The following is an 18856-nucleotide window of genomic DNA, read 5'->3' on the forward strand; positions in this document are numbered from 1 at the left end:
GTCCCCTGGTTGAGAACCACTGGCTTAGATTACCTAGAAAATGGATGCTGAGGGACATATTGCCAGACCACGCTATGTAGAGGAAGCCTTCCTATGCCTCTTGTATCCTTAGCGGGTTCAGCTGAAATGAATACTAGGTTACAAAACAAAAGACCTCTCTGAAAACTTGTACTCCATTACCTCAGGGTCACCTCAGGTAAAGCACTGGATTGAACTCTCTGGATCACTTTGCCGCCGAATCCGAGGCTTTGTAGAGGCTTCTTGAACAGTAAGTGGTCCACCATGTAAATTAATTAGTGGTTTCCAAACGTGGCTGATATCCGAATCGTTGATTCCAAGTCTAGGCCTTGGAGATTCTCACTTAGTGGAAATTGGGTGAATCCCTGAAGCCAATATGTTTTGCAATCATCAGATGATGATGAGTGAAGTTTTGAACCCGCTGGTGTAACCTATTATAGGTAAAAACACCCAGGCAGCCAGATTCATTTCCTCATAGATATTTATTTTGTGCCCATCCTATACCAGGACCCATTCTAGGCAGCGGGGATATCGTGGGAAAAGAATGATTAGGCCCCTGCCCTGAATAAGCTTACACACCGGTAGGGAGAGTCAAACAATGTATAATGTACCAAGCAGTGGAGCAAACAATGAAGGCAGCGTCTAGTGTGATATGATCAATGGTAACTGCTGGGATCAGAAGCACTTTGGAGAGAGCAGTCGGGGAAGGCGACTTTTTTCCCTGCAACTTGTAGGATATAAAAAACAGCCACACAAAGAACGTCTGAGGCAGAAGCAACGGTAGGAACAAAGGTCTGGGACAGGAAAGAGCTGGTCACATTTGAGGAACAGAAAGTACACTAATGTGGCCGGGCAGTGGTAGGCCAGGGCGGGTGTTAGGAAGCAGGGAGAATGATGTAGGATGACTTGGAAGGCCAAGGTCAGGGGTGGAGATATTAGTCTAAGCGTAATGGAAACCAACCAGAGAGCTTTAAGCACTGAAATGTCACAGCTTCATTTTCTTTTGAAAAGGTCTCAACTGGTCCCAGGACTGGAATATAGGGTTACCATGTTGTCTTTGTGAGGACAACGGATGCTGCGGGTTTGGATTTAGGTAACAGCAGTGCAGATGGAAGGAAGAGGATGAATTTGGGGAGTGCTGTGAAACAGACCTGGCAGGGCTGGCTCAGAGATTCAATGTCGTGGGGTGCAGAAAAGGGAGGACTCCAGGATGACGCCTAAGTGTCTGGCTCGGGCAGCTCGCCAAGTCGCCAACCATTTACGGTGATGGAAAAGACCAAGAGTGATACAGGTGAGGGACAAGTGGGGAATCAAAAACCCAGTGAAGAGTGCATATGACTGGACAATAATATCACAATCAAGTTGGGACTCAGGTGTATTTGGTCCAGGGTTATCACAATGCGGGGAAAAGGAAAAGGAAATAATAGAAGTTTATGATCAGAAAGGACCAGGAAAAGGGTAGCATTTGTTTTCTTACTATTGACAGATACCTCTTCCAGGCAACATCCAAGAGGAATCCAACTGTTTATCAACTAGCAGCGGTGCTTAAGAAGTGTTTGGAAGGATGGGATAGGTAGCTTCCAAAGGTGACGAGAGTTCCAGACCAAAGAGGCCACATACAGGAAAAACTGAGTGCAGCAGAAAAGAATGCATATTGGAAGGTGGGGGCAGGTGGTGGGAAAGGTACCCATGATTAGCAGAGGTGTTAATTAAGGTGATTCAGTAATCTCCCACTTACCTGTAACTTGCAAAATTTTGGCTTTCTGAGGAGACAAATGACTAGCAAACAGTGTTATAAAAGTGAATTCTGAGCCATGCAGCAGGTCAGAACAAGTTCCGCTGAACTTCCTAACATGTCTACACTGGCAGAGCTGATGGATGATAACGGATTCTTATCATCTCAGCCCTGCAACAGTGCCCAGTTCTGGGTGTCTTCGGAATTACCAAAGAATATCCTGTACTCAACACCACTGAATTATTAAGCGGACTTAATGACTTTATAAAGTCTTTCAAAATCGAATGTTCATAGAAAGCAAACTTAGAAACTATCATATTAAGACCTCAGCTGATTTGGGCGAAGAAAGGCTCCCTGGGAGGGTAAGCAGCTTAGCCCTGGCAGTGGGTTCCTTAGCGAGGAGGAAACGTAAGCAGAGCAAGGAAACGGTCAGCATTTAATGATGAGGCTGTGGTCAAGAGCACAGATAGTGGGGCAACTGCACCAAACAGGAAGTGATGTCAGCAACAGAGAAGCTCAGAAGTAGACCGGTCCAAGGGACGAAAATGGCTGCATCCTGACATCCAGACTCCACAGGGAGATATCCCAAGTCAGAGTCTAAGCCCCCTGCTTTTTGTCACACCTCTATGAACAGAACACACATCACCCATCCATAGATTTATCTTAGCCAGCGGCAACAGGAAATCTTCTTGTTTCCCTTTCGAAAAAGGGGTTGAAAATCAGTGTGTGCCTCCAGGGAGATGCTGGGGATAACAGTATTCATAAACTGTTCCAAAATGTCTCTGAAGAGAAAAACAAATACCATATGCTAACACATATATATGGAATCTAAAAAAAAAAATGGTTCTGAAGAACCTAGGGCCAGGACAGGAATAAAGACGCAGATGTAGAGAATGGACTTGAGGACACAGGGAGGGGGAAGGGTAAGCTGGGACGAAGTGAGAGAGTGGCATGGACATATATACACTACAAATGTAAAATAGATAGCTAGTGGGAAGCAGCCGCGTAGCACAGGGAGGTCAGCTCGGTGCTGTGTGACCACCTAGAGGGGTGGGATAGGGAGGGTGGGAGGGAGATGCAAGAGGGAGGGGATGTGGGGATATAGGTATACGTATAGCTGATTCACTTTGTGATACAGCAGAAACTAACACACCATTGTAAAGCAATTATATTCCAGTAAAGATGTTAAGAAAATAAAAAATAAAAACTGAATAAATTAAAATAAAATAGAAGATAAAAAAAGATGCCCGATAATTTGTTCTAAAACTAACACTCATTTGGGACTTCTCTGGCGGTCCAGCGGTTAAGACTCTGTGCTTCTGATGCAGGGGGCACGGGTTCGATCCCTGGTTGGGGAACTAAGATACCACATGCCATGTGGCGCAGCCAAAGCATAAAAAAAATTTTTTTAATTAAAACTAATACTCAGCACAGTAATTCACCTGAAGAAGTCGCCATACTTAATTGCATGGCCTGTCATGAAATTAGACTTCTGTCACATGATCTTGGCAGACAATCAATGTTTGTAATATTTTGTTTGTGGTTAATGGAAGAAGGTGTATGAGGACTGTTGGGAAAGGTAGGTTACGGTAATCTTTAACCCAGGCCAAGTGACCTGACTTTTGGGGGTCAACAAAAGTGGGAGAACATTGTTAAAGCCGTGATCACTGAAACTGGGGTGACTCATTATTCTACCCCCAGCACTTGTGCTGTGTTTGAGACTCTCTCTGAACCTCTGTGTTGGTCTCTCTCTAAAGTTTTGCATGTTCATTGTATAGCATATATATATATATATATATATATATATATAATACTCAGAACATTTACTGTGTCTTCTCTTTCTCGATCTTATTACACAGTAAATGTCACATCTTCTTAGAAACATACATGAAAATCAGATTGACCAGGGGGTCTCAGGCGGGAGCAATTCTGCCCCCCAAGGCACATACGGCACTGTCTGGAGATACATTTGGTTATCATAACTGGGGGTGGCGTGGGGCTGTGGTACTGGCATCTAGTAGGCAGAGATCAAGGATGCTGGTCAACATCGTACGGTGCACAGGACAGCCGCACAACAAAGAAGTATCCTGCTCAAAATGTGCATTTTGCTGAGGCTGAGAAACCCTGAGAAAGACATAAAGTTATGGCACTGAACTTAATGGACATGTAAATTTTGCGTTTTGTCTATACCAGTCCAATTAAAGAGCTATCTGGTCGTGTAATTCAACAATATGGATGGTTACGTTAAGTCACTGAAGGTACGATATTTGATTGTTGGTTTATTACGGTGACAAAAGAGGAAGGGGCGAGGATAATGTGGCTCATCCATCTCAGTTCTCCGAATGAGTCCGATGAGGTCTGTGGGATCACGGCACCTGGATAAAATTCCCCGTTCTGTCACCAGCTGCACCTGTGCCACCTTGAACTCCACCGCTCTAAGCTTGGATTTCTTTAGCCACAAAATAGAAAACCTGTCTAACCCACCAGCCGGATTTGAGGCTGCAAATGACACAGACTGTGTCCAAACACTTTGCAACCTCTAGAAGAAAATACTAACGAGAAACTGCAGTTTCTCTAGAAGTGCTGCCAGGCAAACATTGATCTGTGCATGTCACCCTTGACCCTCATACTCTAGCACCTCTGTAGCCCATCCAAATACAGGCTGGCTGGTTCAGCGCCCTAAACACCTCTCAACTATGCTGACTGCTCTCAACCTCCAGCCCAGCTCGAGTGTAGGTCACCTCCTCTCATCTCTCCCTGGCCCAAGTGCCAGGATGCGCTCTAACTTCCCCCCACCCTCCACTCCTTCCAGGGACCAGAGCAGGATTTTCAAAATACAAATCTGACCAAGTCACCAAAAGGCATCAAGGACGACACCCAGCTGGGAGGATGGAGTCACCGTAAACTCCATGTGGGAAAACCGTGGGAGGAAAGGTTGGGAGGAAAACATTAGCTGCATTTTAGTTATGATGATAAAACAAGACAGTTGTGCTATACTTTGGGAAAGCGTTAAGTGATTTTATAAATGCAGGATGCTCTTATCTACTTAAGTGTTTGTATTTCTCTCTTTGTGACCATTAGGACCATTTAAAAAGATGAGTGAAGAGTTCATAACAACTCTTAACATTTTCACTACTTAATCGTCTTTGGAAAAGTGACCAAATAGCTGGCACACAATAGGCACTCCACAGATGCTTGGTGAACGAATATTGAGTATTACTATATACTTGCCCCTGGATTATATTTCCGAGGAGGCAAGAGGTACTGAGGACACATGGAGGATAATTCTTTTCGAGGAAGATACAGACACAAAAAGCCCGCAGGACTGCAGGACGATACACAGTGGGGCAAAACCAAGATGAGAGAAATAAGTGGAATATTTATGCTAAAAGGCAAAACAAGCTCTTGGAATTACCTAAACCACTGTAGGGGAAGCTGACGAAGAGTGCAGCGTTAGAATAGATCTTAAGCCATAGAGATTTATGTTAATATGAAAAACAATGGGTCACAATAAAGAACATCCTTTTGACTTGTGACTGATACGGTGCTGCTGAACGTTGCTGCTTTATCATTCTAAAGTATGCATAGGAAACTTCAGAGGACCCAGGTGACTTCTTCCAACTTGAGAACCAACATCTTCCCTCTGGAATCTTCCTTTTAAGAGTCTTAAATCAGAAAATATGTATGTGGTGATCTGTGCTAGAATAAAGGGCTATTTCATCAGCATATCTTCAGAGAGCAAGAGGAGACATTAACATCGGTTTGGCTCTAAGTTTACGCTTTTAGGAGAATGAGACAGCTGATTGAAAATCATTTTTAAATCGTTTTGTGATGCATTGGATGCATTTGCATAATTGAGGCAATAATCATTCATAGAATGAATAGACTTTTTTTTTTTTTAAGGAGCCAGGTCTCACCTTTCCTCCCTCACCTTGTAAATGACATTGACACCTCAGATTGCAAATTAAAGGGCACCAGCACACGGTTCAAAATCTGAAAAAGGTAGTGCGGTGAAATGCCGATTAGACATAATGAGCACAGACCCTAGATCCTTCAGTGCAAAGAGACCTCTGCCGAAAACGGGTTGTCCTGAATACCGCTTTAAAAGGCAAATCGCTGAGCCATTTGTGTCTCAAGAAAACAAAACAAAACAAAACCACCCCACATACAAGCATTAGTAACTTACTAGTGTCTCACTGGGGATTTCAAGGCAAGTAACCCTGGCAAAACTAGAGAACGAGCCATCATACGTTCCTAGAACGTGTGCCTGAGAAGGAACCTTAACGATTTTCTAACTCAGGCCCTCTTTTTTTCCAGCGCAGCAAAGTGAAACCGCAGAAGTTCGCAGCAAGCACAACGGCCCATCCCCGGCTGATCCCGGACCCCACTCTGCGCCCAGGAACCAGTTGGGGCAGATCGGGGACCTCTGCACCTACCACCCCTGTCCACCTCGACTCCTTCCGTGAAAACTTTCCTTTTTTTAATGTGGAGAGTGCATTTTGGAGGACACGAATTCCAGACAGACAACTGTCTCTGCCTTATTATCAATGTTGATAATTCTTGTCTTAAGTTTCTGCCTGCTTCCCTCCAGTTTTGAAACTTGGCACCCAGCACGTCCAATCTCAATAGTGAAAATCATGTCAAGGAAAACTCAGTAAAGTAGCAGATGCCAGAACAACTACAAGGCTCCGCGTCAAAACGACACATCTTAAAAATGTTCAGACTGGGCTAAACTAACAGGGACGCCACGCCTGCCGGCTTCCTGGAGGCAGCACTCAGAATCTTCAGAAGCAGGACTCATTCCTCAGAAACATCTTTATTTTCATCCTACTTTTTTTTCTTAAGTCTTCTCTCTTTCTCAAAAATAGACTCAATCTCGAATCTGGATTTGGTCAGTCGGTCGTTAACCTTGAAATCCTGACTCCTTCTTTAAAGGAGGCAAATCCCACGAGCTTTTTGTCCGTTGTGTCCTGCGGTCCCCAGCGCCCCGTAGTGCCTGGCATACAGTAGGCCTCCAATAAATGTGGAATATTTGAGTCAACAGGGAGAAGAGAGGCCACCGACACTAGACCCCCTGCCACCTGCTTGTATTAATCAGAAAATGTGCAACACTGTGTCCCCCTACAAACTCCCTGGGAGTTTGCTCCCTTTCCAAGGAGCAAACCCGCGGCATCCCAACCCGCCCTGCAGCATTTCTCCGGACGGTCCACTGGCCACACGCTGCCATCACCAAGCGGTCCCTGCCTCCCATCCAGTTCTGTGTCGGTTCTTGCAGGGTATGTGGCCAAAGGTTGAGTGGGCAAACCTGGGCCCAGCCCTGGGAGCCCCGTTTCTCAGCCCTGGCCAGCGAGGCGGCGGCAGGGTCCGGCCCCCGGCCCCAGACGCAGTGACCACTGTGCGGGGCAAAGGACCACGGGCTCCGGGGATGGGGGCTCCCCTTCTAAGGGGCACCTGAGTTTCTGAGCAGATGACACTCGGGGTGACGCACGCGGCACTCTTCACCCACCCACCCGTCATACACACCGAGGACCTCTGGGAAGCCACGGATCCTTTCAACCCCGCGCTGTCGCCTCCCAGGCCGGCCAAGTGGCGCCCCCTGTCGCCTCTGAGCGCGCCGGGACACTCACCGCGTAGTGCAGCTGCGGTTTCTCGCGGTACACCGGGTCCCCCATGTCGCCACCGGGGAGGAGTGGCGGGCACTCGGGCGCAGCCTAGGGTCGTGGCGCCTCTCCGGGGTCCCCCTATTTTACCGCCATCCTGGGGCAGCCCCCGGACTCGAGCCCTGCTGCCTGTGCCCGGAGCGCGGCGCAAAGCGTCCCGGGCACCAGCGTCCCGCCGCGGAGCCGGCGGGGACAGGCAGGAGGCGACTGCGAAGGGGAAGGAGGAGTGGGGGGGGGGAGGGGGAGGCCGAGTCAGATTCGATGGGCGGGCATTTAATTCCTTCCGCTGCTGGCTGGCCCCAGTCGCGCCCGCCGCCGCCAGCTGTTGGGGGCTACAGCGACCGAGCGCGCCCACGACAGGTGTCAGGGCGGCCGGCGCTCCTAACTCCTGCCACCCCGCCCCTGCCCAGGCCCGTGGGATCCGGGATGCCAGGGCTGGGGCTGCTAAAGCCTTCAACACCAGCGACAGGGCGAGCTTGGGTTTCCAAGAAAGAGAGACTTTGACTAACTTTGAAGGAGGTGTGGATCTGATGCCGAAAGACGATTCGGAACAGGCCCGGCGAGGATGCAGTTTCAGTCTCTGGTCTTCGGAAAGCCTTCCTCTGGGAGAGTCTCAGTGGCGGGAACCGTAGGAGGGGGCAAGCGGAGAGGGACCAAGTAATGCTGCTCGAGGGAACTGCTGAGGAGGGGCGGCAGGGCTGGAGGCTTGCGGGGCCGGGCCACGTTGGGCAAACTGAGTCTCAGACGGCTTGCAGGACCCGGGCGTGTCTAGGGAAGCGGGCTGGAAGGGGGAGCCCCGGAAAATCTGCCCGAACTCTGCTGGAACTGAGTAGGGGTGCCAGGCTGGACCTGAGTGGGGGGCGGGGTGCTCAGAGCCCTCCTTTCTATGTCTTAGCAAATCGGGAAACAACACAGCAAGGTTTTGGAAATAGAAGAAACGTCCACTATTTGCAAATTCTGCCAGCTAAACCAAATCATTTCAGCACACGCTGGAGATTCACACCACCACCTAAAACTGGCCTCTGCTCCGCAATCCCCTCGTGGAAGCCTACACTTTAAAACATCGTGAAGAGTGCCATGGTCCCTCCCAAGGCCTGATAGCCTGTGATTTACCTGCAGCCTCTCGCAAGCTGCACCCAGACCCTGTGAAATCAATCCATCCAAGCCCAAGAGGGGTGGCTATCAAGTGGAAGATGGATTTGGGGGTGGCTTGTGTCAATTCTTCAGGGTCCCACTATACTGGACTCCCTGGGTGGCCCTCCACCTGCTGGGGGGAGGGCTAGGAAAATAGGCTGCAGCCCCTGTGTTCGAGTCCTTACAATTTGGTTGGGCGAACCACCCACTGGCATAGAAGACTTTAAAACAGTTGGCAGCATAGTTGCAAACAGCAGTGAGAATGTGAAGCCAGGGGTGCAGGTACCCTAAAGAATCTACTACTAGATATCATGACAGTTCATCTGCCTGGAAAACTGTAAGATTATATCTACTAAAGCTGATCATATGCCTACCCTCTGACCCAGCAATTCCACTCCAAGATATATAGAGAAATGGGTGCCAAGGGCCTTCTCATGCACAAGAATGTTCAAAACATCTTTAAGCAGAATGGCCAAAATGGAAACAATCCAAATGTCCATCAACTGGTGCGTGATGAACCAACTGGTGCGTGAAGGGAATACATACTGCTTAGTGGTGAAAGGAAAATGCTACTGATAGACACAACATGGAGTATTCTCACAAATGCTGTGTCCAGAGAAAGAAATCAGACTCAAGAGGACGTACTGTAAGATTCCATTTATTTATTATGGAGTTGAAATTCACATGTTGAACTGAAATAGGCAAGTGTGATCTATGGTGACAGAAGCCAGAATCATGATTACCAAGATGGGGGAGTGGTGCTAACTGGGAAGGGGATACAAGGGAACCTTTTAGGGTTCTGGAAATGTTCTGTATCCTGATCTGTATGACAGCTACCCAAGTACAGCCACATGTAAAAGTTCACTGAGTGGTACCGTTCAGATTTGTGTAATTTACACCCTTCACCATGTATATTTTACACTGCAATAACGTACCAATAAATTTAAACTCGACCCCCCGCCGAAACCAGGAACTTCCAGCCAGAGTGCCACCTGTCTTAAGAGAAAGTCAATTTCACCATTTGCCCAAGCCTCCTCCCTGCAGCCTGCCTTTGCGCAGATCACCTCTTCCTCTGCGAAGTGGGAGCGAACCCCCTCACCTTGGAGGCCCTCCCTGCTCCCCGACACGTCCAGGCAGAGCCGGAAAAACAACACACTGAAGTCCGCTCTTCACTTTCACTCCGCTCTGCTGCTGAAAGCAGCCTTTACAGCTATGTCCTCAAAGACCCTCAGAATGAGGCACAGCCAGCACAGCCCTCGCCACACAGCATCCCTAAGAGAATGCAGCTGGAGCTGCCAAAGGAGGGCATGCATACACAAGTGCCCCCAGTTCGGGACCTCTGCTTCCTGCTGCTCTGTTTAGAAAGAGGAACTCTCCAGCTTTAGGAGAGTTCCTCTGTCGTACCCGCCATTAAGCCCTCAAAGCTAAAAATCCCTTTTCCTACAAAAACTATTTCATTATTAATATATAGAGACAATACAAGGCGGGTCCGTGGATTTAAAAAAACCTTACACATAATCCTTTGATCATTACCCTTGAGTATGTCGCCTCCATGTTAAAATTGCGTCATCTTAGGTTTTGGTATGTCTCTATTCTGCCTTTGAAAATTTTATTAAGTCACTAAACGGCATTATTGTAAGCCAAAAAGAATCCATCGTTCCCAAACTGTGTACTTATACTTTAGGAATGACTACTGCCTGCTAGCAGATTTCTTGCTAAATTGTCAGTGCTAAGTTGGAGTTAAATTTTCCAGTGCGATAGGGCTGTTTTCTCTGTGTTTGAAAGGTTTGAGGAGATAGGACAAAGCATTGAAGAGAAGAAGTCACCAGTTCATGCTGCAAGACTCTTCAATTCACCTGCGAGTGAGTCACACACGCTTCTGTTCTCAGCGTCTAGAAGGCTGTGCAGAACTCTAAGAGGTCTGTTAAGTCTTAAACAATTTAGTCATGTGATATCGCTTGTATGTGGGGTCTTCAAAGAATGATACAAATGAACTTATTTACAGAACAGAAATAGAGTCACAGACATAGAAGACAAACTTTGGTTACCAAAGGGGAAAGGGGGTGTAAATGAGGAATTGGGGATTGACAGACACACACTACTATATAGAAAAGAGATAAACAACAAGGTCCTACTGTATAGCACAGGGAACTATATTTAATATCTTGTAATAACCTATAATATAAAAGAATCTGAAAAAGAATATGTATGTGTATATATATATATATATATATATATATATATGTATGTATAACTGAATCACTTTGCTTACCCCTGAAACATTGTAAATCAACTATACTTCAATAAAAAAATCTTAACCAATTTGAATTCCACATATTATTTTTATTTGAATCTATTTCAGGGTATATTTTAAACACCACTCTAATAGCAACTTCTTTTTTCTACATCTCTGCTTCCAAGTATCCTTCCCATGTTATTTAACTATTCACTAGGTTACTTATTCAATAAATATTTTTAGGTGCATACAATTCGCAGTTATTGTTCTAGGTCATTTAAACTATGCATTAAATGGCAGGTGGATTTGCAATTCAGGTGTGATCTTTTGGGGTGATGGAGGGACATAAAGAGAGCACATAAAACCTCACTTCAGAAAAGGTTGAAGTTCACATCATTTACTGTTTAGGTTAAGAGCCTGCTTGCCTAATGTTCTCTTTCGGTTAGTCATTTTTTTAAAATAAATTTCTCTGATGTTTATAATTTCCCCCAGAGAGGACTCAAAAATAATCTCTAGGAGTTCCTCTACTAGCATCACTTTTAAGAGAAAATATGTCACGCTAACAGTAGCATTTCCACGACTTCCTGTCCCCAAATATTACAGCACTTGCAGTACTGAAGGCTGCCCTTGCTGCCAGGGCATTTAAATTAAAATCCCTGTTTGTATTTACTCTGCCTGCCTATAAGCTGAGTTAATATTTTCCACATTTCGTGCCAACCCAAGGGTGATTACTTTGTTTAAGGAGAACTTTACCTAAATCTGTGGAAGCAAATTCAACTGCAGGGTGTAGCAGGAGCTGAAGGCCCATGTGAGAAGTGCAACGCACTGAGATCAGAGCACGAGGCCCTTCTTGCACACCCAGCCCTGTCACCCAAGATGGGACCCTCTTGGATGGGGAACCTCTTCCCCCAAACCCACCTCCTATACTCTTCCATCCTATTATCTTGTCAACCCACCTCCAAGGGTATTTTTAAATTTTTGAAACAGGAAATTTGATAACATACAATGTGCAGCTAAATGAATTATTGCACAGCATACACCCATCTAACCATCACCAAGGTCAAGGAATAGAATATCGCTAGTGTGCCTCCACTGCATTATAACACCCTCCCCCGCGACCCCAACCCAGGGGCAGACACTGCCCTGTCTTTATAGACTTCACTTATTTGCTTCCCTTTTATAACAGGGCTTCTCCATCTCAGCACTATTGATACTTGGGGACAGAAAATTCTTCTGCCTGCCCCCCCAGCTTTACTGAGCTATAACTGACATATAGCACTGTAAAAGTTTAAGGTGTACAGTGTGATAATTTGATACACATACGTATTGTGAAATGAGTATCGTAATAAGATTAGTTAATACCTCCGTCACTTCACATAGTGAACATATTTTTGTGTGTGATGAGAACATTTAAGATCTACCCTCTTGGCAACTTTCAAGTGTACAATACTGTAATGTTACCTATACTCACCACGCCGCACATTAGACCTCTCGGAATTTGTTTATTTCATATCTGGAAGTTTTTACCCTTTGACAAACATCTCCTCATTACCCCACTGCCAGTCCCTGGTAACTACCAATCTGTTCTCCATTTCTGGGTTCAGCTTCTTTAGATTCCACAAGTAAGTGAGATCATACAGTATTTGTCTTTCTCTGTCTGACTTATTTCACGTAGCATAATTCCTTCAAGGTCTATTAATGTTGTCTCAAATGGTAGGATTACTTATGGCTGAATAATGTTCCACTGTACATATATACACCACATTTTCTTTATCTATTCATCCATAGATGGACACTTAGGTTGTTTCCATATCTTGGCTATTGTGAATAATGCTGCACTGAACATGGGAATGCGGATGTCTCTTGGGGATCCTGATTTCAGTTCTTTTGGATACATACCAAGAAGTGGGATTGCTGGATCATGTGGTAGTTCTATTTTTAATTCTACATTTTTTTTTTTCTTGCGGTACGCGGGCCTCTCATTATTGTGGCCTCTCCCCATGGCTCATGGGCCCAGCCGCTCCGCGGCATGTGGGATCCTCCCGGACCGGGGCACGAACCTGCATCCCCTGCATCGGCAGACGGACTCTCAACCACTGTGCCACCAGGGAAGCCCCGTAATTCTACATTTTTGAGGAACCTCCATAATGCTTTCTATAATGGCTGTACCAATTTACATTCCCACCAACAGTGTATAAGTGTTCCCTTTTCTCCACATTCTTGCCAATACTTGATATCTCTTGTCTTTTTGATAATAGCTATCCTAACAGGTGTAAGGTGATATCTCATTATGGTTCTTATATGCATTTCCCTCATGATTAGTGATGCTGAGCACCTTTTCAAATACCTGTTGGCCATGTGTATGTCTTCTTTGGAAAAATGTCTATTCAGGCCCTTTGCCCATTTTTTATCTTTTTAACATCTTTACTGGAATATAATTGCTTTACAATGGTGTGTTAGTTTCTGCTTTATAACAAAGTGAATCAGCTATACATATACATATATCCCCATATCTCGCCCCTCTTGCGTCTCCCTCCCACCCTCCTTATCCCACCCCTCTAGGTGGTCACACAGCACCGAGCTGATCTCCCTGTGCTACGCGGCTGCTTCCCACTAGCTATCTATTTTACGTTTGGTAGTGTATATATGTCCATGCCGCTCTCTCACTTCGTCCCAGCTTACCCGTCCCTCTCCCTGTGTCCTCAAGTCCATTCTCTGCATCTGCGTCTTTCTTCCTGTCCTGCCCCTAGGTTCTTCATAACTCTCTCTCTTTTTTTTTTTTTTAGATTCCATATATATGTGTTAGCATATGGTATTTGTTTTCTCTTTCTGACTTACTTCACTCTGTATGACAGACTCTAGGTCCATCTACCTCACTACAAATAACTCACTTTCGTTTCTTTTTATGGCTGAGGAATATTTCACTGTATACATGTGCCACATCTTCTTTACCCATTCATCTGTTGATGGACACTTAGGTTGCGTCCATGTCCTGGCTATTGTAAATAGAGCTGCAGTGAACATTGTGGTACATGACTCTTTTTGAATTATGGTTTTCTCAGGGTATACCCCCAGTAGTGGGATTGCTGGGTCGTATGGTACTTCTATTTTTAGTTTTTTAAGGAACCTCCATACTGTTCTCCATAGTGGCTGTATCAAGTTACATTCCCACCAACAGTCTTTGCCCATTTTTTAATCAGATAATTTGGTTTTTGGCTATTGAGTTGTATGAGTTCCTTATATATTTTGTATATTAACCCCTTATCAGATATATGGTTTGCAAATATTTTCTCCCATCCTTTAGATTTCCTTTTCATTTTGTTGATCGTTTCTTTTGCTGTGCAGAAGCTTTTTCGTTTTATGAAGTCCCGATAGTTTCTTTTTGCTTTTGTTGCTTGTGATTTGGGTGTCATACCAATAATTCTTTGTTGTGGAGGCAGTTTCTTATGCATCATAGGATGTTTAGCAGCATCCCTGGCACCTACCCACTAGATGTAAGTATTATCTCCTTCCCCCAATTGTGGCAACCAAAAGTATCTCTAGACATTGACAAATGTCCCCTGGGGGTGGGGAGGCAAGATCACCCCTGTCTGAGAAGCACTGCTTTTCAGGAAGTTATGTACCCACAAATCTTAGAGCTTAGTGTTGCCTGCTTTCTAACTTCATAGCAATGGATTCGTAAGTATGTTTTTATTACATCTGGCTTCTTTACTCAGCATTGTGTTTCTAAGGTTCTTCCATGTTACCATATGTAGCTGTAGTTTGTTCATTCCCATTGCTGTCTAGTATTCCATTGTATGTGTTTACCAATATTTATCCTTTCAGCTGCTGGTGGACATTTGCATCCTTTCCAGTTTTGGACTACTGAAAACCACACTGCTTGAACATCATTATACATATCTCCTTGTACACATGTGCCTGCATTTGTATAGCGTGCAAACCTAGAAACAGAACTGCTGGGCCATAGGCATGCACATCTTCAACTTTACTGGACAATGCCCAACCGTTTTCCAAACTGATTGTACCAATTAGGATCTTTATTTACACTATAGTATAAATAGACTGAACATAGTTTATATAAAGGCTGAACATAGTTTAGAATTGTCTCTCTTCTAGGTTTTTTCATGGGGCTACAAAGATAAAATTCAGGAAATCAAACTGCAGGATCAGGAAGGAGAGATGGGGAAGAAGCTTAAGGTCCTCCTTGTCCAAAATCATGTCTCTTAGAAGTGAAGAAAGACCTACCGGCCCTGCTAGGGTCATAGCACTGGGAACACCAGTGCTGAGTCCGTCCACACACATGGGTAAGAGCAATGGATACATCAGTTATGCTTCTGAGGGAGGACATATTTTTAGGCAGAAGTCCAGCGTATAGTGTTGGGGGGTGGCGAATGTCAGCAAACTGTAAACGTAAGTGCCCCTTAAGGAATTACCATTTTGCTCCACAGCCATAGTGCACTTCCCCCGTTCCTTTTAACCTTAACAGGGATACGGGGATGGGATGGATTCAAGGAAGAATGAAGCGTCCCGTTCCTTTCTCCAGGTATATTAGAGAGAGAGAACCCCCAGCCTGAAGACACACCTGGTCCAATGACCAGTGACTAAGGCATTCCTATGGGTCCCAAGAATGTGCCTGGTGCTGTGGTGACATAGGACAGAGAAGAGAGTATCACCTAGAACTCCTGCCCTCAGCCTTGATCTCTACTCTAAAGAATATCAAGAAGGTAGACATCAACAACTAGAACTGGGAATCTGATGATCTATGGATGCAGGGAAAGAAGGTGAGGGAGGCAGGGTGAGAATAAAGTGACCATTACAATAGGTTCAGTTTAGAATCACTGGTTTGTCCTTTTCTTGCCATTTTGCTATCTTCACTGAAGAACTGCTACTCAGTGCCTTGGAGCCAAGGAGAGTGTCCTACGAAAGTATCCACAGAGAGATGTTTCTAAAATAAATGTTCTATTTCAGGCTCATTAGGCAAAAAAGCAGAGACTGTATTCCCTCTAGTTATGATTTCCCAAGAAACAGCTGGAGAATCAAGAAACTACTTTTCATCATCTCCATAATCTAATGTTAGTCTATTGCCTCCACCCAACCACTCACAACCTGCTTTCCTCTGCGTGGTGTTGCGAGCGTGTAAAGCCCGCGGGACACTTGTGACACCACCGATGCTGCAGCTGCTGAAATGATTATCTGGAATGATAACGCTTCCACTAATCACTGAGCACCTACGTCACTGGCCCTTTGTCCAACTAGATGCTTTGCAAACAGCAAACCTGGATCCTCGGAATAACTGTGTGAGGAAACTATGATTATCTCCATTTTATTCATGAGGGTAATTCACTTGTTTTGCACAGCCGGTAAATGGTGAAGTTGAGGTGTAAATGAAGTTGGGTCCAAATCTCTTTGCAGGCCATTCCAGTATGTTTCAAAGTAGAGACTCTTTCATTAGATCGCTGTGGTGCCTTCTTATGAAAGGGGCAGGCAGACACTGCCAGTGCCCCACCCATATCTCCCTAGGCCAGTGGTTCTCAACGGGCACAATTTTCCCCCAAGAGGACACCTGGCAATGTCTGGAGATACTTTTTACTGTCACAGCTGTGTGTGGGGGTGCCACTTGTATCTAGTGGGTAGAAGCAAGGGCTGCTGCTTAACACCCTACAGCGCACAGGACAGCCTCCCGCAACAAAGAACTATCCTGCCTAAAACGTCAAGAGTACAGACGCTGAGAAACAAACCCTTCGCAGACATAAGAAATTCACCTTCAATAATTTCCACTTAGGAGTACAACTCACACCAGCAACACATTTTCCTTTAGTGGAGTGGGTCTTGCGCCAAGGAAGGAAACAAGGAGAAATTCCCCCAGAGCAGAATGCTAGGGTCGAGCTTTGGAACCTACGTGCAAGTGGGTTTGCACCCAACATAGCGTGTCAAGAGGCTAGCAGAGAGTGTGAAAACTGGCCATTGGTGTGATCAACACTAGTAGCTATGGAGTCATTTGGAGCACTTGACTAGTCACCCAAGGAAGCCACTGTTACGTCCTCCAAAACCTCTGGTTTTGGAGGCTCAGCAGTGTTTGAATGATGACACCTGACATTACTCTAGTGCCTGGAGCATTCCAAGCAATTTCACGTGTAACAGTTCTCCCCTCCCCAAACTAATCTATTTTGTGCTGATGATTTCCATTTTTTATAGGGAGCAGAACATATAAGGCAAACGTTAAGAATTTGTTGTCAGGGGTGTAATAAAAGGAGAATGAAACAGAGTGTCCTTTGTATGCCAAGTCACTTAACCTATCTGTATCCCATTAATCCACCAAATAGAGAGCATGGGCCAGAGAGTTCCAGATCCCCAAGGAATGCTTGGCACATAAAGGTCAAACATCAACAGTTCAGCAGGGCCTTCTTTGCCTTGCAGCGCAATGGAACCAAGCCTCATTTCTTGACTCTTTTTCTCTGGGACCATGCTGTATGAAGGTGCTTCTCAACCAGGGGTAACGTTGTCTGCCAGAGGACATCTGGCAGTGTCTGCAGACACACTAGGGGATGTGCTATTTGCGTTTTGTAGGTAGTGGCTAGGGATGCTGCTAAACATTCCACAGTGAACAAGCCAATCCCTATCCCCCCAACACACACACATACATAACAAAGAATGATCTGGCCCCAAATGCCAAGGTTGAGAAACCCTATCGTATGGAAAAAATTGTTCTTCTAGTCAAAATAATCCCAATATATCAGAATCTAGGCATCACACTAGGGCTTTTGTCTATTTCAACTTTGGTTGCCGTCATTCTTCACATGTGTACACACCACATATTATATGATTCCATTTATACAAAGTGTCCAGAATAGAAATGTGAATTCTACCTCCATAAAAGCTGAGAGCCAGAGGGACAGAGAGACAGAGGGAGAGTAAGGAGGGAGGGAGGGAGGGAGGGAAGGACAGAAGGGAGGTCTTTATGATAAACTGAGTAGTGCAAGAGAAGGAGGCAGCTCTCCTGGGGAGTGCTGATGTCTTCTCTCTGGCAGTTGTTAGAATGACCATCAGCTAGAGAGGCGGCACTATGTAAGCAGTTTCACTAGAGGACCTGTAACTCTAAAATGTCATAGCTAATGTTTTATCTCTTTCCTGTTTCCCTGACTACAACACGTGTGGTTCAAGGCTAAAGACTGGCTTCTGTTAATGCATTCAGTCCATTCTTTCATTCATTCTTTCAATGCCAACTGAAGGCCTTGTGCTATTTCTCTCTCTTAATAATACAGTTGCTTCTTGCCTTAGGTAGAGTTCCTCAGAAACAGAGACTAAGATGAGGATTCATGGGCAAGCGATTTATTAAGGACATGTTCCCAGGAGTGACTGGTAAGGGGTAAGCGTAACAGGGTAGGAAAGGGGAGGAAGCCAAGTAGTGGTGTGATTTCTGGCAGAGTCTCAGTCTCGGCCTGATGCTGAGAGGAGCTCTGGAGTTGCCCCACCTCGAGCCAAAGGAGTTGACCTTAAATATTCTCACAGCCACCAGTCATGGGCTATGGGAGGCCCCAGGGTGATGAAAATTCCCAGGCACTTCTTGCTCTTTGTGGGTACAGGGAAACTCTCAAACACCCCAAGGGAAATCCTCTGAAGACGTTCACAGATGTTGGTCATTAGAAGCAAACCACACAGAAGCTGGGGAATGGAACTGACACACAGAACTGGTCAAGATCTGAGATATTCTGGGCAGAGTACCAACAGCAAGTGTCCACTACACTTTTTGCTTGAAAACTTGTTAAGCTCTAAAGGCTGTTTATGACTGTTTCTGTGTCCAGATATCCTCAGCACGGTAGAAGCTTGCAGCCCCCAGATGTGTTTCCAGCAAGGTGAGGTATGAATTGATCTTCCAAGACTCTACACTACAGCTCATCCCCTTCCTTGCTGATAAATGCTTTATCATCTGGCATCTTTGCTCACACTAGACCTATTTCATTTCATATGCTGAAAATCTTCTGAAGTGGTTAATCTGCCCACAAGCACTACGGGGAATTTCTCAGCAGCTTTAGCATCTCCAGTGGTCATTTAGCCACGGACTTTAAGTTTGGG

General features: G+C 45.4%; 1 protein-coding gene across 4 annotated transcripts in view; it reads right to left on the reverse strand.

The window, feature by feature from the left end:
- The window catches only part of ARHGAP6 (Rho GTPase activating protein 6), a 488732-nt gene that overhangs the window by 262149 nt on the left and 207727 nt on the right, over positions 1–18856 (reverse strand). For 2 of the 4 annotated variants that reach the window (XM_032620349.1, XM_032620348.1), the window contains exon 1: positions 7381–7587. The exons of the other annotated variants lie outside the window; for them this stretch is intronic. In XM_032620349.1, the coding sequence (XP_032476240.1) occupies positions 7381–7425 (45 nt within the window). In that variant the 5' untranslated portion in view covers positions 7426–7587. Of the gene's footprint in view, positions 1–7380; positions 7588–18856 lie in introns of those variants that run through there. 4 annotated transcript variants of the gene reach the window in all.

The sequence above is a fragment of the Phocoena sinus genome, chromosome X, assembly GCF_008692025.1.
Source record: "Phocoena sinus isolate mPhoSin1 chromosome X, mPhoSin1.pri, whole genome shotgun sequence".
Lineage (NCBI taxonomy): Eukaryota > Metazoa > Chordata > Mammalia > Artiodactyla > Phocoenidae > Phocoena > Phocoena sinus.